At 38.5% G+C, this 22362-nt stretch overlaps 1 protein-coding gene across 10 annotated transcripts; it reads left to right on the top strand.

Annotated features, from left to right (window-relative positions):
* The first annotated feature begins 295 nt into the window (after positions 1 to 295).
* cracdlb (cracd like b) lies at positions 296 to 21610 on the top strand. Of its 10 annotated transcripts, none has more exons than XM_053615782.1 (12): positions 319 to 336; positions 8405 to 8584; positions 11434 to 11585; positions 14457 to 14521; positions 14780 to 14936; positions 15121 to 15253; positions 15472 to 15630; positions 15730 to 15795; positions 15926 to 16120; positions 16260 to 17577; positions 18168 to 18520; positions 18672 to 19114. In XM_053615782.1, the coding sequence occupies exons 4-12, from the start codon at positions 14473 to 14475 to the stop codon at positions 18966 to 18968; spliced, it is 2727 nt and encodes a 908-aa protein (XP_053471757.1). In that variant the 5' UTR covers positions 319 to 336; positions 8405 to 8584; positions 11434 to 11585; positions 14457 to 14472; the 3' UTR covers positions 18969 to 19114. The 10 variants fall into 10 exon arrangements, with proteins under 10 accessions (XP_053471755.1, XP_053471757.1, XP_053471759.1 ...); XM_053615784.1 differs by lacking the exons at positions 319 to 336; positions 8405 to 8584 and adding exons at positions 1653 to 2154; positions 12693 to 12785; XM_053615783.1 differs by lacking the exon at positions 319 to 336 and adding an exon at positions 5181 to 7288.
* The last annotated feature ends 752 nt before the right edge of the window (positions 21611 to 22362 follow it).

Below are 22362 nucleotides of genomic sequence, written 5' to 3'. Positions count from 1 at the left end.
CAAAACAGCTTCAAACTTTTATATGCTCTTCACTTCAACGTAAATTAAATAATTTACATTTGTTTGGGGTGTGGTTTGCTTTTTTACACTAAATAAACAGTCAAATAAATACTCCTACTTTTGAGGTTATACTGATAGCCCACTCTTAGAGCCTTACAGGGGTACAAGGCTCTCTGGGCGGAGACATGTGACGTTGCGTTGTAGGGCAGACATTTTGACCAATGATTGTTTGAGACAGATGGAGGAGGCGTGGTTTAGCATCGTGTGACAGGCATTTCACAGCGTTCTAAACACCTGCAGGTGCGTGATGGTCGGTCGCGCGCTGCGCCGCTTCAGGTAAGATGGTCGTTATACTTTATCCTTTCTTGCTACAAACTGTACTCAGATTTTGTTCTTGTAATTCAAAAATGTTTCTTGTCAAATCACGAAAGTACATGTTTAAGTTATGTAGAAAGGAAATGACGGCTATTATAGGCTAAAGGTGTTAATTAAAAAAAAAAAAAAAAAGATTTCTATACACCTGGTCAGTGTGAATCTATATGAAGAAGATTACAAATAATATAAATAAGAATATAGTAAATGTTTACTGAAATGAACTTTCTACCCTCTTACATGAGTCTGAAATGAACGCGTTTAAAAAGTACAGTGAGGAAACTGGTATTGTTTCTGCTGTTTATCAAGAACTGATCAATGTTTTTGGTCTTGGGTCTTTTCTCTTAAGCATTACTTTCTTAAATGTTCAGTACATCAATAATAATCAAAATTGTTACCATGGAGAAAAGATTTACAAAGATACATTCCTACAGTAAACGTTTTCCTTTTCCTAACATATATCCATAAGCTAGCTGTAAATGACTGTAGTGTGACTTGCTCTGAATCAGTTTATTACTGTCATTTCCATGTGAGAGATATTTTATTTATTGTGTATATACTCTTGCTAGCTATGTTTGGGCTCAAGAGATTACCACTTTGGAAATATACATCAAATCTGAAATTGAACAATAATAGGATATTAATAAGAAATATTCCTTAAGGTGTTGTTTTTCAGATTTGGAGCGTAAATGAGTAAAGGCACAGTGTCATTCGGTGATACTGAGATGAGAATAAAATTTGAGGAGTAAAAATTCAGAAGGAGTGAAGATGAGAAAAAGCAGAAATTTCCTAAGAAGTAAAATGTACCTTATTTCCCCCCGTTTTGAGATTTCTTCCTTCTTAGTCTTCGGGTGTAGTGTGTGCTGATTATGTGATCTTATGTGACATGAGGCTTTAACTAATAATTTTTCCTGTCATTCAGAATGTATGAATACAAAAAAGTAAAAAGAATTTAGGACCAGGGAGAGAGATTTGAAAAGATAAAAATCACATTCATTATTTATTTATGTTTTTTTTACAATGGTCCAATATTGTATGAAAGTTGACCTTTTTTAAAATTAATTCAGGTGACAATGTAAGATGCAGCTCTATAAAAGTATATATACTTGATCTTGCGTTGTATTGCACTGATATGGTATAGGATTCATTTTAATTTATACAATTCAATTTTATTTGTATAGCGCTTTTTACAATGGACATTGTCTCAAAGCAGCTTTACAGAAACATATAAACACAGGATACAGATTTTAAGTGTGTGAATTTATCCCTATTGAGCGAGACGGTGGCGAGAGGGGAAAAACTCCCTAAGATGATCTGAGGAAGAAACCTTGAGAGGAACCAGACTCAGAAGGGAACCCGTCCTCATCTGGGTAACAGCAGATAGTGTGAAAGTAAAAGAAAGTTCATTATGGTTTTATATGAAGTCTGTTTGTTGAACTAATCCACTGTTCACTAAAGGAGACCCGAGTGCAAATCTGCATGTGGTAATTGCAGTCCCAAGGCCATAGTAGCAACCGTCGTCCCAGCAACCACAGTGAGAATGTCCATGTGGAATTGAGGTCCAAAACCATTTCCATGGTACTTCAAGCGGTACCGTCCTCAGCAATCTCCAGGCTGTAGCGTCCGATTGATGAGAGTCCCATCCAGAGGTAGGGCATTCGAACGGATCAGGCAGGTCCAGAGTGCAGAAAGGCTCAGGATCACTGGCATCTCCATAAAATCATGTGTGGCTCGACAGAAGGAGAGCGGGAGAGGGAGGTAAAGAGAGGGAGAGATTGTTCGGTAAGACTGAGTACTTTGCGTTTATCAAAGTTTATCAAAAACGTATCACTTTGTCCTCAATGTTTTTAGTACAGCGTTGCAGCCAGAACTCTTTGTCCCAAAATATCATATGGGACTCGGAAATAGAGAACACTTTTAGTTTGTTGGCGAAGATAACGAAGAGCTCTTTTGCAAGCTTAGTAGAATGTAAAGTTAATCTGTAATAGAGAGATTGTGAATGGTTTTTTTTTTTTTTTTTTTTTTAACCACACCCTGGTATTTTTGAATAAGTTTGAAAGACTGTGAAGTAATTTTTCTAAAATTAAGCACTATTTGTGCTTTAAGTATTATGTTTAGGTACAGTATGTACGGTACAACCCCGGGTTATTGCATGTTTACATTTCTGTGTGTTTGTAGTAGTGTACTTGTATTACTAGACTTGGTACACTCCACGTAATTATATTCGTTGCACGTAGAAAGGTTTCAGAGTTAAATGAAACGAGTGCTACACGGTAACCCTTAAATGGGTTATGTTTCCTGGGAGATATGAACATTTGTCAGGCCCTGGGGAGGAGCAGTGACTGGGTGGGCCTAATTTCAGTGGGAAACATTGAAGAGTGGGCAGGCTCATGTTCTCAAGTCATATGACTTGATATCAGCACCCGGGCATCAACACATACAGTGCCACATAGGTTATGGATATGAAGGGATTTCTTCGTAAATCGTTTGTATCTTACTTGTGCTCCTATATATGTGTGTGTGTGTGTGTGTGTGTGTGTGTGTGTGTGTGTAAATTTACACACAAATTTACTACCTAATGTAAACTTTGGCTGATCGGCTTCAAATCTTTTAATGTGAATGGATTTGCATGGTCACCCAGATGAGGACGGGTTCCCTTGTGAGTCCGGTTCCTGTCAAGGTTTCTTCCTCATATAGTCTCAGGGAGATTTTCCTTGCCACCGTCGCCTCTGGCTTGCTCATTAGGGATATAGTTATAAATTTAAAAATGTATATTCTGTAGTGTGCTGCAAACCAACATCAGGCTTCCTGTGACACATACCCTCTTGCTTTTTCAATATTGCATTGGGGAGGGCACATTAGCATGCAAGAGATGTCTGGCCAACAGGCGCTGTGATGCTTTGAATTTAAAACAACAACAACAGCAACAAAAAACGGTTTACCTGTGTGATGTCTTGGTGTCCACAATCACCTTAGACTTTCACCTTAGATTAATATTTTTCTCCATTTTCAGGTTTTAATACAGTCTCCAGACCTTTAAAAAGTAGTGCAGAAAATATTAAGTTTATATATATATATATATATATATATATATATATATATATATATATATATATATATATAAAAAAGAGAGAGAGAGAGATACCCTAAAGAACAATGTATCCTTGGAGATACAAACTGTTGTATAGTTGAAAATAAATGTCATATTTTGAAACAAATTGCAAAAATTGTGGTACGTTATAAAACAGTAAGGAATTTATTTAATTTAGTGTTTTCATGTTCTTGCCCATTATAGAGGTAATCTGGCTTATTAAACATCTTAAGCATATTAATCAGTCACAGATATATTATTCAGTAACTACAGCTGAGACTAATAGTAAAGGCTATGTATTTAAAAGAGTGAGAAAAACCGATGGGCCTTTTTTTTAGACCTGTGATCTTATATCAAAACCCAGACGTTCATTAAACTTGGCTGATCTTTTTGCTTTAGCTTTTGAATGAAAGGCCTTTTGTAGTAACAGTAGGAGCTCCACAGATCTGTGCTCAGGGCTGTGAGGTTCACATTGCAGGACTGCCAAGGAGCCACTGCCAGGGAACCACTGTTTTCTTTATAAGATCCTGCTGTATGCTCAGACTACATACCGTCTTATTAGTAGGTCACTTTGAATAAAGGTGTTTGCCAACTGAATACATGTAAATGACATTTTAATTAGCTTGAAAGTGCTCTTTACTGTTTCTGACAAAGATAGCAGATATGTAGTGCAGAATCAGATTATGCTCTGATTATATGAGCCAGTAGTTCAAGTACACTGAATGGCCAAAGGTTTGTGGACACCTGACCATCACACCCATATGTGCTTGCTGAACATCCCATTCCAGGTTAAGGCCCTCCTTTGCTGTTATAATAAGCTCCACTCTTCAGGGAAGGCTTTCCACTAGATTTCAGAGTGTGGCCATGGGGATTTGTGCTCATTCAGCAACAAGAGCATTAGTGAGGCCAGGCAAGCAGGCATGGGTGCAGTCAGTGTCCCAGTTCATCCCAAAGGTGTTCTTCAACTCCAGCCTTGACACACCATGTCTTCATCTACGTCGCTTTGTGCACAGGGGCATTGTCATGCTGTAACAGGTTTGGGCTTCTTAGTTCCAGTAAAGGGGAATCGTAAAGATACAGTATACAAAGACATTCAATACAAATTGTGTGCTTCCAACTTTATGGCAACAGTTTGGGGAAGAACTACATATGGGTGTGATGGTCATGTGTCCACATACCTTTGGCCAAATAGTGTATATTGTACTCCTGTGTCATCTTCTTGTTTGCAACTCATGAAGTTGCAATTGCTCTCAGTCCATGAGATTCTTATGTTGTGACAGTGGAGCAGAGGTAAACTGAGCACAGTGGGGCAATTCCATGACCATGTGGAGAGCACTGATGTGAAGGTGTATCTCGGCTGTTTGATGGGTTATGACTCCCTCACCCCTAGCTTTCCAAACAGTGGACATGAATGAGGTCTTTTAGTTCCATTTTACTCAACATCGTGTCTCCCAGGAGTCCTTGTAACCCAGTGCTTAACTTATTGTACATTATAAATAATGTCAACTGGAATCTAATGAAAATTTTTATTAAAAAACAAAAAAACAAAATCGGCAAATACAGATCAAATAGTGAAACACTGGCAGTCAGTCTGCTTTCTATTAGCAACAAAAGGACACAGATGTACTCCAAAACAGACGATTATAAAGATAAAATATAAGATTTTGAATACCCTTCGTTGGCGCACATGACATCATCGTTTTCACAAATTCTCATTTTTGTATGTTTACATGGAGACGATAACGGCATCATTTTCAAAAACTTGAACTTTGAAACCCATTTTGAAAAATTTGCATTTTCAGGCCCCAAAACACCGCTGTCATGTAAACGAACAGCCAAACCGCGTAAAATAGTTTTGCATTTTTAGTTGAAAACATTGTCGTTTCGTGTAAACGGCCCCTAAATCAGGAAATGTGGAACGTTATGGTAAAAACTCTAATCAAGACAGGCAGATAAGGAATCGGCCGAGTTTTTAAGTGTCTCGGTTATTTACAAGGAGTCATGTGTTTGCATACAGGAGAGTGTTATTAATAATCAGAAGACACTGAACATGAATATGAGCTTGACTTATGATGAGGTCCTGGGCTGAAGATCATTGAAGTTGTAGACTACAACTTCACATTTTGCATTGCAACTGCAATTACATTTCAATATATCCTATATCCCCCCCATAACCATAATGCTTTTATTGATCCCACACTTTTGATTTCAATATCAAGATCTCATGTAATGGTTCATTCCGAAACGCAACTCTCATCCAAAACTCACTTTGTCATCAACTCCCATGATGATCAGTGCGCCAGTGTTGGGACTTTGAGCAAAGTCTTTTAACCTTTAACTGCTTGTGTTGTGCCCTGGATAATAATACAGTATTTGCAAAACAGATAAATGTAAGGAGACAATTTCTGAACACCCAATGCTTAATGTGTTGAACAGGAAAAGTATTTAAGCCATTACATATGGATCACGTTTAATAAACTATTCTGATTTTAACTCCAATAACCAAGTCATTTGAATTTTGTCTTGTATCTGAAAATATTCAATTACTGTATTGATGTGAACCAAATATAATGTATGTGTAGATACCCATAACTTTTAGATGAAGAACATTTTTGTCTATATTTGTATGTTTATTCATAAATATTATTTATTTATTCATTCATTCATTCATTCATTCATTTATTTAGATTATATATCAGAGCCCCTTTGTCTCCTTACCCATTCTTCATCAAAGATTGCTTTTTAGTTGGCTTAAAGCGTTCCTTACTTCTCATTACTACAGTTAAGAGACAAATGTTTACATTGTAAGGGTGGCTGGAGCAAGATCATGAACATTAAATGAGCAGTGTACAAAGTCAGTATCGCATGTTAAGACCTGTTTGTTTGGGCAACTGAGACATGCATGGTAGGCTGATTGGTATATGCAAAGTGTCCGTAGTGTATGAATGGGCGTGTGTATGTGATTGTGCCCTGCGATGGATTGGCACCTTGTCCACGGTGTACCCCGCCTTGTGCCCCATGCTCCCTGGGATAGGCGGCCCTGAAGGATAAGCGGTATAGAAGATGGATGGATTGAGGTATTTAAATGATATTCCTTGGGATGTTTGCTTGTATTTCCTCATTTGTTGTGTTTGATGCAATGTAAATGTAAAATGTTTGATATACAGTGAATGATTTTTATACTTTGAGATCTTTATACTGTTATTGTACACTTTCTTACAAATGTGTATTTGTTCAGATGTTTTTTCCATCTACAAAAGTATATTTGCATTGTAGCCAATGCAACTTAAGCAAGGGAGGCAGAATACAGTTTAAGGTCCCAACAGAGGCAGTCAGGATTTCAACTCAGTACCTGCCAGGCAATAGGATACAATCTTAACCATGGCCTAAAAGCCTGAGCCGGAGAACGCACATGCTAAGTGATCACTCCACCCTTTGAGCTAAAGTGTTTCTTTTAAGAAGAAGCTGAAGTGAGCAAATAAAGGATAACTTATTACACTTACATAATAAGAAAGTGAGCTGAGAGAGCGAGAGAGAGAGAGAGAGAGAGAGCAGACTGAGATAGATCACAGATAATAGCTATCCAAAGGTCAGTTAGCAAGACGGAATACTTTACTGGATTGCTAAGGAACAGTGTGTGTGTCTGTAATAACACCGTTAATGATCAAGCAGCTGTCTGAGCTCATGTGGCACAGAACTTTATTTGCGTAGTTTGTTGAACAATATTAATATTGAATATTTTATTTACAAGTTTTTGGGAGAAGAACTTTAAAACAGAGAGCCACACGGACTACACTACTGGACTATAACTAAGTTATCTTCCATGTAAGTCTCACATGAGAACCTTAACCTGTTCAGTTCTATTCTGTTTGCTATAAATTACATAACTTATACTAGGTGTGTGTTTGTACAAAGTAGATATAGTGTGGTTGCCACTGAGATGTTCTCCACACTTGGGGACATTAATTAACTGCCAGATCCATAAAATATTATTTTTATTGCTCTATCCTTCTGCATGGGAAGAATATAAGATATGAACTAGTGGGGAAAACCAATCTATATTTAAATATTTCTAAGGTTCATTCCTGACCAGTTTGGACAACTTTAGCCTCAGATTCTTCTTCTTTACTGACAGGAGTAAAACCTGATATGGTCTTCTGCTGTTGTAGCCTATTTTCCCTCAAGGATTGTGTGTTCGAAGATGCATTTCTGCTCACCACAGTTGTAAAGAGTGATTATTTGAGTTACCATGTCCTTTCTGTCAGCTCAGACCAGTCTGGCCATTCTCCTCTGACCTCTCTCATCAACAAGGCGTTTCTGCCCACAGACCTACCGCTCACTGGATGTTTTTTCTTTTATTGTTTTTCACACCATTCTGTGTAAACTCTAGAGAGTTGTGTGTAAAAATCCCAGGAGATCATCAGTTTCTGATTGACACCAACAACCATGCCATGGCTAAAGTGCCTGAGATCACATTTTTTCTCCATTATGATGTTTGATTTGAACATTAACTGAAGCTCGTGACCTGTATTGGCATGATTTTATTGCATTGCACTGCTGCCCCATGATTGGCTGATTGGATGGTGGACGCTCTAATGTAAACAATGTAAAATTAATGTTTTCTGGAAGATATGTTTATTTAGCATTGTTGGAACGTGCACATTGCTGAGTGCTGTGTGATGTGCTGTTATTTGGAAAAGAATTCAATTTGGGGTGGTAAAATTAACTCCTCTTCGCACCGGGCCACATCGCATTTTCCTACGACAGCACTCCCTGTTGTGGTGTATTCCACATTATAACACAAAGCAACCCTAGAATAATTTTTTTTATACAGCATTATTGTCATACACAGTTGGATCACATGACCGTGTGTAAGAGTGAATTCTTCCTACGTGGTCTTTTCTTAGTGAATAAATGGACTAAAGTTTCCTCCCTATACAGATAATATTACCTGAGTGTAACACAGCACCAATGAATTGGAGCATTCAGAAGAGTTAGGGCCAGAAGAGGGGTGGAGAGGAAGGGTCTGAAAAGAACAGAATGGCCCGTAATCAAGACAGAACATTTCGAACGGCATTGCAGTTTCGCAATAACAGCCACATTAAAGTTTCTTCTTAACAGGTAGGTTGCAGTTCTTTTGAAGTATTTGAAGAGCTTTGCTCATAGTCCATAAAGTAAATACCACAAATGTCATGTGATGTGTAATCAGCAAAAATCTAAGCTGTTCTGTTAATGTTTATTTGATGAGTCAGAGAGGAGTTTCCCTATACAATAAACACCTGAACAATGTGAGAACGCGTGATTGGCCAAGACTAGTGAAGAAGCTGTTCTAAATTATAGTATCATCTGCAATAACTGTATTTAAGCTCCTTCCAAGTTGAACCATTTATCACTCGTACCAGAAGATATCTGTTCTAATGCTATTTAACTATGACAATTAGTGTGCCTTTTATTTTAGGTTATTTTTATGTAAAATTCCCACAAAAACCACTTTACATAAGGGCAGCATTAACAAAGCTTCATAATACCCATAAGGCCTACTGACAAAAATCTACAGAAACACCTATAAGAGCATATTCCTATAAGCATTATGTCACAATAGGTACAGCGGATACGGATGCCAATGCAGAGAGAGAGAAAGTTTATTAAAGAAACACAGGCAAACATTTCCAAATCGGTAGGCAAGGCTGTAAATCAAAAACAGGCAAAGTTCATGCGATGTGCAAACCATGCAGCCAGGGCACAGCCAGAACACAAAAACCAGGGAGAGAGCAATGATCAAAACCACAATAGCAATAAATAATAAAACAGCTACAAACACAAGCATTGCTTCGCTGTGAGAATGTGTATCAGAGGCACTTATATATTCTGAGGTGTGATTGATCTCGGTTGCGGGTGATTACTAATCGAATTACTAGACGAATGTGAACGTGACAGAGTCCGTTGTTGGGAAGTGTAGTCCATGCCGGCCATATTTGTAGACCACTGTGTGTTCTAGGAAATGGAGTCCTCTGTGGCAGTAGGAGTTTGCCTGACATGTCGGCTGTCATAAAGTCCATTTTTTGTGAAGTTGGCATAACACCCGAGTCAAGACGCAGATTTTTGTTTACAGAAGGTGGTTTTGTGACATGTTCCAGGTTGATTTATTTTAGAAAACCATGATTTTGTACCTCAGTGTACTCCTCGTTTTCTTAGGAGGATGATGAGGTGCTGTATGACATGTCAAAGAATGGAGAAAAATTATATAACTCTGTTGTCACTGTAACAACATACATATTTATACAAACTATAAATAGTCAAATTAAACCTCTAAGAAAAAAAATAGAACTGTGTAAGTGGTCATAAAGCATTATGTTAGTGTTGGAGAAACAGAGAATCTTTACACTAGCCCAGTTTGGTGTAAAAACCATGAGTTGGGCAACCCTGTAATTAACTGTCCTGTTCACTACTCCTCCTCCACTGAAAATGTTCATGGAGCAAGCATGAGGCAACATGACTCCTGCCCCAGTGGGCCTGTATTATGGCCTGTTGCAGATCCTGTTTTTGACTGCTAGGTGGAATAATAGCACTGTGGATTTAAATGAGGTGCTGAGCACGCTGCCCCATGATTGCATCTAGAAAAGTGAGCAAATCAAGGTAACATCAGGTTATATCTGTAAAATAGTAACATTGATTTCAAAATGTTCACTCAGATTAATATAGGTAATTCATATTTCAGTGGATTTTAAGATGTATGGAGTTTAAAAAAAAATACAAAATTAAACATTTGTTGAATGGTTCATATAAATAGTGTGGCTTTGATTTCCCCATGTATGAGCCACCATACATGAGTCATACATTTGTTTTAATGAAAGGATCGTGTAGAAAGAAAGCAAACCCCAGCTGGTAGATCTCCTCATGGAAAGCTCAGCAGCACACCTGCTTATCTTTGGGGAGCCTCCAACTACACAGTACAAGGAATTTGCATAGCCATTAATGAACTAAATATAGAGAAGCCGACGGGCAGAAGTTGAAAACATGCAAACATGTGCAACGGGAAAAGAGCGAAAGACCTGCTAGTTAAAACAATCAGCCCTTTATTGATGTGTCAGTGAAAAGAGTATGCCTTAGTAAACAGGGAAAGATCTTGCCTTCATGAGGAGACTTAATGCCACAATATAGATTAGATATGAAAATAAATGTATCATGTGAAGAAGAGGATCCAGGAGGTTTTGGCAGCAAGATAGATGATTGAATATTAATTATCAGTTCAGTGGCTTCATACTCAGTAGTCTACCTCTGTTCAGAGTCAGTACGCTACCAGAATGCTGAAAAGTCGCCTCTCATTGGCAGAGCTGTGCAGAAATGTACCCCCCTTTGGAGTTTAATTTTTAAGCATTGCTCTTTTGATTGACCTGGTTCAGTGAATAGGGAGGATTGTAACCCCTTGCTGCATTCTCTTCAGCCGTGTTTATCAGAGATTGCTTTAACCCGAGCAGAATAGTAACTAATTACTTAGAAGCTGTCACGCTACATACGACTTGTGCCGAGTCAGGCTCATTAAAATGCAGCAGGGTGACTGGGTATAAATGAAGTGGGGGAGAGAACACGCAAGAAGACAGATTGCAAAATTATTGCATTAATGATGTTCTTTAAAAAAAAATATATATATATTCAGGATTCGTGACTTTGTGCAGGAGTTAAGGTCTGGAACTTAAGGTACATTCAGTTTAATTAAAAAAAAAAAGCGAGAGTTTGTTATAATTAAAGCGAGCGTTTGTTGTGAACAAAGTTAGAGTTTGTAGTTTGTTTTTCTACAGTTGAAGGCACAAAAAAGGAAACGTAATAATTGTAATTGTGACAGTGTTTTATTTTTCCGTTGCTGCACCTAAGGAGTGCAAGCACTCACTCTGATTTTGATCTTACCCCCTCTGTTGTTTCCACTAACAAATTCACATGCACCTTTTGTCCCGCCTCTCTTTCGTTTGCAGATGTCAGTGATGTAATGGCAACGGATGGTGGCTGTTAGTGTATGTGTGGGCACAGCCTTCGTCCCAGAGAGACGGAAGCAAACAAGGGACAAAAAGGAAACCACAGTATAGAGTGAAAGTAGGGATCACTGAGACTTCACGTCACCCTGCTGGTAAGTTTACTTTATACGAATAAGCGATATGTACAGCCGCGTATAAATACATATGATACTTATTATGAGATTTCTGAAGAAGAAAGTGGGATCAATATACAATCTTCCTTTCAGCTGTGTGTTATTCAGTCAGCTGTGTCTCATCTTGCCATTTGACTTTGTTTTGCCATTCACAAGCTGAATGCTATTGCGATACAAAGAAAGAACGTATAGTGCAGAACACAAGAACACAATAACCCAAAGGGACCTGTTACAGGCAGGATAGCGAACCTTGTTTCCGAGACCTGATACAGCGGAGTTCATTGCTTCGTTCAATAGAGTGCACAAATAGGGAAAGAAAAAAACATACACAATAAGTGGCTGTTTGACAACCTCCCGTTTGGGATAATGTTTCCTGATAAAAAGCCATTTGTTGCTCTTTCATATCGTCCCAATAAAAAGGTCACAAAGGTAGACATTCTGTGTTAATAGCTTTAACCTTTTCTAAATGTAATTCCATTTTCCATGCTATGTATATCTGTGACTAATGCGTAAGTGAGTATAGGCAAAGTCTGTGTTTCCCTGATTGTAATTCTGAGCACGAGATTTAATATAATACCATGCCATCCATGCGGTGTAGATTGCTAGGCAACTAGTGTCTCAGCCCAGGCCAAAGTCAACTCCACACCTGCATCAGGTGGTTCTGTCTCAGTTAAACAACCTTTCATCCCAGAAACCTAATTGTGTTCTTGAAAGCTTCTGATCTGTCATACAAATTGAAAAGAAAAACACATAAATCAAGCACTCCGTACTGTTTTTATATTTTATAACCATGTAATGTATTTCTAAACAATGTGTACAATGCCCTGCGTAAGTATTCACCCATTGAACCTTTCCACATTTTGTAGTGTTATAACCTGGAACTGAACAGAGCTTGGGATTATATGTCATGAATCTATACAGATTCAATATAGTTTGCAAAATTCTTTACAAGTTAAAAAGGTACAATTTGGGTATTGCTGCCTAAGCAGTTGCCATGAGAAGTCACATGCTTTATTGAATGGAGTTCGCCTGTGTGCAATTAAAGTTTAATGTGATCTCATATATAAATACACCTGTTTCTGGAAGTCCTCAGAGTTTGATAGAGAAGATACGGGAAAGAATTTGAAGACCAGAGAGCTAACAAATCTAGGACAAAGTTCTGGAAAAGTATCAGTCAAGGTTTGGTTATAAAAAAATATATATATATATATCCCAAATATTGAACATCCATTAGAGCACTGTTAAATCCATTATTAAAAAATGGAAGGAATATGGCTAGAGAAGGCCATCCAGCAAACTGACTACTTTCTAGCTAGATCATTATCCAAGATATCAAAAATGTCACTCTTGTTGACAATTTGATATACACCGATCAGATATAACATTAAAACCACTGACATTTGAAGTGAATAACATTGATTATCTCGTTACAATGGCAACTGTCAAGAGGTGGGTGAATTAGGCAGCAACTGAACACTCAGTTCTCAAAGTTGATGTGTTGGAAGCAGGAAAAATGGGCAAGTGTAAGGATCTGAGCGACTTTGACAAGGGCCAAATTGTGATGGCTAGAAGACTTGGTCTGAGCATCTCCAAAACAGCAGGTCTTGTCTGCTGTTCCTGGTCTGCAATGGTTTGTACCTACCTAAAAGTGGTCCAAGGATGGACAACCGGTGAATTGGTGACCGAGTCAAGGGCTCCCAAGGCTCATGGATGCATGTGGGGAGACAATGCTAGCTTATCTGGTCCAGTTGCACAGAAGAGCTACTGTAGCACAAATTGCTGAAAAAGTTAATGATAGAAAGGTGTCTGGACTGCTGTGTATGGGGCTGCTGTGTAGTTATTGGAGTATAGCCACAGACCAGTCAGAGTGCCCATCTTTTACATCATGTTGATGGCCGGGTGCATGTGCAACGCTTACCTGGAGAAGAGATGGCACCAGGATGCACTATGGGAAGAAAGCCAGCCAGCGGAGGCAGTGTTATGCTCTGGGCAATGTTGTGCTCGGAAACCTTGGCTCCTGGTATTCATGTGGATGTTACTTTGACACATACCACCTACCTAAACATTGTTGCAGACCACGTACACCTCTTCATGGCAACGGTATTCCCTAATAGCAGTGGCCTCTTTCAGTAGGATAATGCATCCTGCCACACTGCAAACATTGTTCAGGAATGGTTTGAGGAACATGACAAGGCGTTCATGGTGACTTGGCCTCCAAATTCCCCAGATCTCAGTCCGATTGAACATCTGTGAAATCTGGTGGACAAACAAGTCTGATCCATGGAGGCCCCACCTCAAAACTTACAGGACTTAAAGGATCTGCTGCTAATGTCTTGGTGCCAGATACCACAGCACACCTTCAGAGGTCTTGTGGAGTCCATAGCTCAATGGCTCAGAGTTGTTTTGGTGGCACAAGAGGGACCTACACAATAATAGGCAGGGGGTTTTAATGTTATGGCTGATCAGTGTATAGCACTGAAACACTAAGTTGCAGGGAAAACAAAATACATAAATGTATGAGGTCATTGACCAAGGTTGTTTATTAAACTAATGAAACTGTAATTTCACTTAAAGTTCTGTTTTCTCAAGATAGTGCATATTGAAAATCTTTCAGGTAAAATTTCATCAGTGTTGCCTAAGTATACTACAGGCTAAGACTACATCAGAGTCATTCAAAGCATGTAGTTTGATGCTCATAATGATGAACCTTGAACCCAGGGTAATCCAGGGTGCAGGGTGCTGTAGATGAATGTGATATCTTGTGTAGGTCATGCCACAATTGCAAAAGCAAGGCACCACTGAAACATTAATGTAAATTTAGCATATAATATCTTATGTTTTATAATATAGGTTAGAAGATACAGTGATGGATTCCACCCCAGGAGAAGTGAGTGGAAACACAGAGGATGTCACAGGTTAGAGAGTTCTTTCTTTCTTTCTTTTTTTCAACTGTACTGGTATATAAATATTGTGAGAAATTACAATTTACACAATTTTTTTTAATCATACTTAAAAACAAACATTGTATCACATTATATCAGTTTCCTATCCCAAAACGAATGGATTCATTTATGAAATTGAGACATTAGGGAATTTGTCAACATGAGTTCATGGAACCCCATTAACTTAAATATTATCACTTAAAAATAGTCTCTATTATCTATGCTTATCAGGGAGGAAGAAGTCAAGATTCAAGTTCCTCAAAGTCCGTCTTTTTGGGCGTCTGAAGAAAAAGGAGTCTGGAGGACGGATGAAGCAGAGCCAGTCTGCTGGTGATGTTACTGCACAGGAGGAAGGGAGAGGCGAGGATGACTCAGAGGACGACTGTCAGTGAGTAAAAGATTTACCATTCAATCAAATACCAGTCCAGCTGGTGTAAGCTTGCTTTGAAAATGTGCTCCAGTATTAGGCTTTGTGTTTATTTTTTGAACGATGGTTCTTATGTGAAAGCACGTGCTGCTGTACTCTAACTGAGGTCAAGTCTTTCTCGTGTCTGTTTAATCTGATGTTGCAGCTATCCAGAGACGACATTAAGCTCCAGGGCATTGTCTCATGACAGCATCTTCCTGGCTGATCAGATCCAGTCCTCACAGCCAGCGCGGGTTCTCTCGCAGGAGAATGTTCACAGCAATATTAAAGCTCTGCAGGTCAGCTAATAGTCCATCACAGCAAGACTTTATAGTATCTTCTTATCATTAATGTTAGTATTAGGCCTTATTACTAATGAACAGACATTTTTTCAATTACAGAAACATCAACATTTGGGTCTGTTCACTAGAGAAAAATTACAAAGCAGGTTTCTAGAGTGGATGTTTAATTTAAAAGCAGTATCTAAAGGATAGCAGTTGTTTGTAACTCTGAACAGTTGAAGCTACAGCAACAGAACATGCGACTGGCTCCTCCATTGTTGATTCCTGGAAAGCGAATGGAAGACTCTGGAACAACTTCTGAGGATGATGGCTTACCTTGTAGTCCACCTGAAATGTCCTTCCAAGAGGTAGCCATGCGAAGAGGAGCCTCTAAGGTAAATGAAACGGCACAAATTGATAAGAAGTAAATATGAAGTTTGGTCGCATTCCTTCATTGTGAGTAAAACCATTGGGTTTTTTTTTGTCCATCACAGTATCCTCAGGCTAAAAACCACAGCTGGTTAAGTTTAGCAGGAACAGGCAGTGAAGAGGAAGAGCAGGTAATGACAACATAATACTAAAATACTACATGTATAGAAGAGTACTCTGTTTTTAGCACTGGTGAAGTTGGGAGTGTTTCATTGTCGCTGTGTAGACATCCTTCATTAATACATTTCTCTTGCATCTCAGGGTGGTTTATCACAACCCTCATCAAGACCACTTTCTCCAGTCCCTCAACTGTCGCCAGCAGAATCACCCTCTGTTGGTGTGGATTTCACAAGCCCCGCCCAGTATGTTCCCACGTTAGACAATTCAGCCGCTCGTCATCGCATGTATGTCAAGCCCAGGAATCAACGAGCTAGCACCAAAGGGAAAAAACCACCTGTAAGGATAATCATATGCAATACTAGTCTAAGAACAGCTTTGAAGACACAAGTTTTTTCACAAATCAGTCACCTTTACATATTCTTTTGCTTTAGTTGCCTGTCTGTTGTTCATTTCTTCATCTTAACTTCTTTCCCAGAATCTGTACCATCCTCGGTCCAGCAGCACAAACAGCCTGGATCAGACGCTTTCAGAGAACAAACAGACACAGCAAAGTGTCACACCTGCGCAGATCATGCACCAGTACTCCTACGCCTCTGAAGATTCAACCCAAGCTGAGGAACCTGTTTCACTTCCCTCCAGTCCACACTTACAGAAAGAACCAGAGAAACTGACATCATTGGATGGCCGCCCATGGAGTCCATTAAACAGCAATAACGAAACCACAGAGCCGTTCCAACATGAGGACAGAACCAACACCACGTCATTTGTGTCCTCTGATGACCCGCATGCCTCAAACGGCACCAGAGAACCTCTGGCAAAAGAACTTTCAAATGATAACCAGTACACAAATAAGATTAATGATAATGAAGTGCATCAGGTCAGTACTTCTTTGATACCACTGTCCATTTGTCCAGAGGATATACCAGGTTATTATAAAATAAAAGAAGGAACTGATGATAGCTTGGCTGCAAGTAGCACAGATCAAATGGAGTCATTGGAAACAACTATAGATGTGAATGTTTCTAAACCACCAGAAAGCATAACTAGGCCCCATCCTGTTCCTGCACCACGCAACAAAAAACCAACCTTATCAAACTTAAATAACAGCCCTCTGGATAAAGTATCAAGTGGGAAACCTCATGAGGTTGAAAAGGAGATTGCATCATCTTCAGGCCTGGCTGAATCACCAAGAGAATTCGATAAACCACTAAGACCGTCCTCGTTTCGTTTTAACATTGCGTCTGCAAAATATCGCTCCAAGACAAGTGACGAGACGGTGGCTAAGCAGGATGAAGAAAACTCTGGTAACACACAGAAGAGCCAAGCCTACAACCAAAACCTGGCAGTACAAATGGAAAAAGTGGAAAACACAAAATCCACTGAGGTTTGCAGAAATACTCCCTCAGCTCCAGATAAAAGAAGTAGTTTGTGGAGGGAAGTAATAGGCCAAAATATCTCCAAGACAGGAGTTGGTGACAATCCTGAAAAGTCTGAGGGATGCTCACAGAACACAGAAATTGTACAAAGCGACAAAGCTGAGGAATCCGAGGACAGAAAAGGTCTTTTTGGGGTTAAGCTGCGAAGCACATCTCTGTCTCTAAAGTATCGCTCTGAGCTACCCAAATTAGAGGCCGAAATGAAGCGACATAGTCTGGAAGGCCATCGTGTTCAAGCAGTAAAGGAACCAGTTTCCAGTGACGTGGAAGCAGTCGGTAGTGAAAGAAAAGCAAATGTTCTGACAAATCCTGCACCACAGAGCTTGGATTCACAACGAGATCCAACTTTAGACAAAGGTACATTCTGGCATTACTTCTGAGAGTAACTCACACTGTGTAAAAATTCAGAATAAGTTGTGAAAATGGCCTTCATTCATAAAGTTGGGTAGAAATGACCTGATCAACATTCACATTTACAGCTGATCCTACATGTTGACGGTAAACCAAATCACCTATAATTTAGTCCAATGTAACGCATGTGCAGTTATGATTAACACTATTTGCTTCTTTTTGTCCCTTTTTTTTGTTATTGCTTATACTACTCTACTTACTGTACTTGCTGTAACAACTGATGAAACTGATAATGATTTGGTTTATTGCAAGTATTTTTCAGGTTGTTAAAGATTATTATTAAGTTATTACACACAAATTTACATGCGCTCCAACCAGAAATGTACATGATTGTACAGGTGTACCAAAGATGAAATTAGTAAATAAGGAAACTGATGGTAGAATTTATTTATATTGTTTTATGATTAATTTCGATTTGAATAATAAGCATCAGTGTGCAGTTATTGTGCACTCATTTGTGACAATCAAGGATTTGTTTAATTTGCCGTCATTATTTTGTGGAAAATGAATGACTTGATCATTTTTTTGCTTATTAGGCAGTGAAACAGACAGCAAACCTGAACCAACATGGAGGAGTCTCACCCAAGAAAAGACTAGAGTCCACCAGTCCTTTTCCACTAAAACATCTCCTCAGCTAGCTCCACCACCAGATTCAACATCTTTATCTACACCTCAATCCTGCTCCACTCAACCAATTTCAAAACCATCCCTGCAGCCTAAACCACTCTTACCACCCACCAGCAAACCCCAAGCAGTCAACCAATCAACACAGCAAATTCCACCTAAAATAGCTCCTAGGGCAATGGAAAGAAGGGCCATGTCCAGTCAGAGAGAAGAACAGAGTTCTGTGAGCCAGTCAACACACAGAGATGAATTATTGGATTTTAAGGTGAGATAGAAAAGCACTTACACGAAAGATAGTATGTTGTGAATGCATTTATTATGGTGTATATAAATGTATTGTAATAAATGCATTGTAATAAATATTCATGCAGTAAGTAAATGGTCTGCACTTACATACAGCTTTTTTTTAACCTTAGCGGTTCTACAAAGCGCTTTACACTGTTTCTCATTCACACACACACTCACACACCAGTGGTAGCAGAGCTGCCATGCAAGGTGCTAGGTTGCCATCGGGAGCAACATGGGGTTCAATGTCTTGCCCAAGGACACTTCGGCATGCGGAGTCAATTAGCGGACAACCCACTCTACCACCTGAGCCACAGCTGCCTGATAGTACCCATAGTCGTATGCATAACAAACTAAAAGGCAAGAGCTTAAAACTTATAAGAGATTATCAAAATTGTACTCCGATTACAATGTTTAGTGCACTGTAAGCAATTCTCTGTCTTCTATATTATATTAACAATTTCATTTCTGTTCCAATTTTCCACACTTATGGACAATCAGGTTAAGGAGTATAAGGAGTTTTTAAGAAGTATAAAGGGAACATAAAAAGTTAATCTGAATTTCTCCAATTCACTTGAAACCATTACCGCATATCATCGTTCTGCTTTCTAGATGTATTTGTCATTCTTTCTATCTATCGCTAAACTATATTTATAATCTTTCCAAATAATATTTAAAAAATTGATTTTTCTACCAGACACCACTGAATGCTTTAGCGTTTGCAAAGCTATTTTTTTTTTAATTAACTTTATTTGGTTTTTACATATATGTATATTTATGTTGCTTATTATGTGAGCATCTGAGGCAGTGCCCTTTGTTGCTTCATATCCTATCCTACCTTTCCATTTCTTCTGTAGCTCCCCTTACCTGTGGTGTCCCTCAAGGCTCCATTCTTGCTCCCACCCTTTTCTCCCTTTATATGCTCCCACTAGGGTCAATTTTAAGGAAGCATTGAGTGGCTTTCCATTTTTATGCGGATGACACCCAAATTTATCTGCCAATGAAACAACATGACAAGAAAGGCCTAGAAACCCTGCTTGCATGTCTGGCTGAGATTAGAGCAAGACAGAAGTTATTGTGTTTGGGCCCACTGCGGTTAAAGGAAATACAAACCTTAATCTTGTCAATCTTACATCTTACATTAAACCGGCTGACAAAAATTTGGTTTTTGATTCTTCCCTCAAGTTTGACCAACATATTAGTTCAGTAGTTAAGTCAAGTTTTTTTCATCTGAAACTTCTGGCCAAAGTTAAGTACTTCTTTTCTTTTAGAGACCTTGAGAGAGTTATCCATGTTTTCATTTTGTCTCGCTTGGATTACTGTAATTCTCTATATATACCGGAATATCCCAGTCTTCTATCTCACGGCTTCAAATGGTCCAAAACGGTGCCGCTAGACTTTAAACTGGGGTGCGTAAACGTGGTCATATCACTGCGATTTTACATTCTTTAAATTGATTGCCAGTGTGTTATAGAATTGATTTTAAGGTATTATTGTTTGTATTTAAGTAATTAAATGGCCTGGCGCCTCCCTGTCTGTCGGATCTGTTAAGCTTAAATAAGCCTATCAGATGTCTACGATCTGCTGATCAGAATACCCTGTCCTTTCCCAGATCAAGATTAAAGCTGAGAGGTGACCGCACACTTGTAATTGCTGGTCCAAAGTTATGTAACAGCCTACCTCTGTCTGTCATGTCTGCCTGTCAGATTTGGTGCAAATAACCAATTTTTAGCTTACATTTAATTTTTTCTCTTTTATATTGCAGGGACAATCAAAACTTGGAGCCAAAAGTAACAACCAAACAGAGCCTGATCAGCAGCCTCCATCAGACAGAGCTCAGCCGACTTGGATGGAACTTGCCAAGAGAAAGTCTCTTGCCTGGAGCGACAAGACCTTAAATTCTATAAATTTTTAATTATGTAAATACTTTCAGAATGCACATGGACAATTGACAGAATACATGTTTTTTTGGAAAACACAGACTGGTTAAATATGCTAGATATGCAAAATTACCAAGCCTTGTCAAATAGTGAAATCTAAAATACTTAAAATATACTGAAAACAGAATTGTTTTTCCAATACACAATTTAATAGACTGGAACATTGATAAAATTGATTTACGCTGTAATGGAAAACCTTAAATTCACATATTAACACATATTAACATTAATATTATATTATGTTGTTTTATTTGCATGTTATCCCAAATTCATTCCTTTGCAGTATCAAATAAAACCATCAATTTAACTGGTTTAGATAATCAAAAAATGAAGAGGCAAAGCATCAGTATTTAAAAAATATTCTTGTTTGATGATAAGCAAAAACATAGCACATTATCATCCTCTCTTTTATTGTATTGTTTTATTACAATTTTCTCTTAATTGGAAAATGTGCATATCTAAATGACCTGCATTTCCTGGTGTGTCACCTTCAAATGTTTCATGTAAATTAGTTCATTAATACACAGACTTGGTGTGTCCTATTCAGTGTTGAGCGACTGACGGTGACAACAAAAGGGAATTTTCATTATCTAAGATTGAGGCACGAAAAAGATGCTGTTTGGTGGCCCTAGTAGTGACAGAAATTCACTTAGCTGCAAAATGTACAGTAGCAGTGGCAGCTAATTTTGTTGCAGTGCTGGTGCCAAAGTGAAAAAACAACAAGGCAACTTTGCATAAGTGTAACAGAGCTTCAGTACATGCAAATAGGCCTATTTCTGAGTTGACCTATATCCGAGTCATGTTTACAGTTTACATGATATTGAAGCTTACGATCTATATTTTAGTACGAGCCTCTCATGTTCCTGATTGGGGTTTCTGAAATTATTTTTAATAATGGAGTTACTAGAGTTGTTTAGTACGCTTTCTGGTTAACATGAGAGTAAAAGCATGTGAGATCAACTATTACCGTTTCCTTATATGCAAAATGTTTAGTCTGAAAAAACTACTACAGTTGTACATCACCACAGAGGTGAATTTAATTGTAAATGCAGGAGATTTATCAGTAACTCAGTAATGCTTATGCTTATGCACCAAACAATTAGGTTTTATTAAACAAACATATACATATGGATGAGTGTCCAATCTTTTGAGTGTCTGTCTATATATATATATTCTTACTGTTTGAAAAGCAGCACACGAGCAAGTTTTATTTTCATTATTGATTTGTGGAAAATGTGTCATACTGAAAAGCAAAATCATTTTACCACGTTTGTGAGGGTTTTTTAGAAATAACAGAACATCCTGGAGAAACATTTCCTAATGGATGATACAGAGGTTTTTGGTTCTCTGGATGAAGCTGCAAACTACATGATGAATCAGAACAAAGGCACCTGAAATAATGCTAACTTAAATATTTCCCATTAATACAAATTATTGGCATTCATAAGATTAAAACTGTATATGTGGATATCTTCAAATGTGACTGTATAGAAATATGAACCGGAAGATATCAATCCTGCAACATAAAGAAGGGCAGTATGGTGGCATTGCTTCCTCATAGTTGTAGGTCCCCGGTTTGTTCCTGAGCTGGGGTTCCTGTCTGTGTGGAGGTTCACGTGTTTTCCTCATGTTCACATGGGTATTCCCCAGGTTCACGGGTTTCCTCCCACCTTCCAAAAACATGCCTGGCGATACTAAATTGATATACATTGATTAGACATAACAATAAAACCACTGAGAGGTAAATTGAATAACATAATCTCGTTACAGTAGCACGTGTCAAGGGATGGGATATATTAAGCAGCAAGTGAACAGTCAGTTTTCAAAGTTGATGTGTTGGAAGCAGGACAAATGGGCAAGTGTAAGGATCTGAGCGACTTTG

This window comes from Ictalurus furcatus, chromosome 26, assembly GCF_023375685.1.
Source record: "Ictalurus furcatus strain D&B chromosome 26, Billie_1.0, whole genome shotgun sequence".
Lineage (NCBI taxonomy): Eukaryota > Metazoa > Chordata > Actinopteri > Siluriformes > Ictaluridae > Ictalurus > Ictalurus furcatus.
The sequence above is the reverse complement of the archived record's forward strand: the minus strand, read 5'-3'. Positions and strand labels throughout refer to the sequence as shown.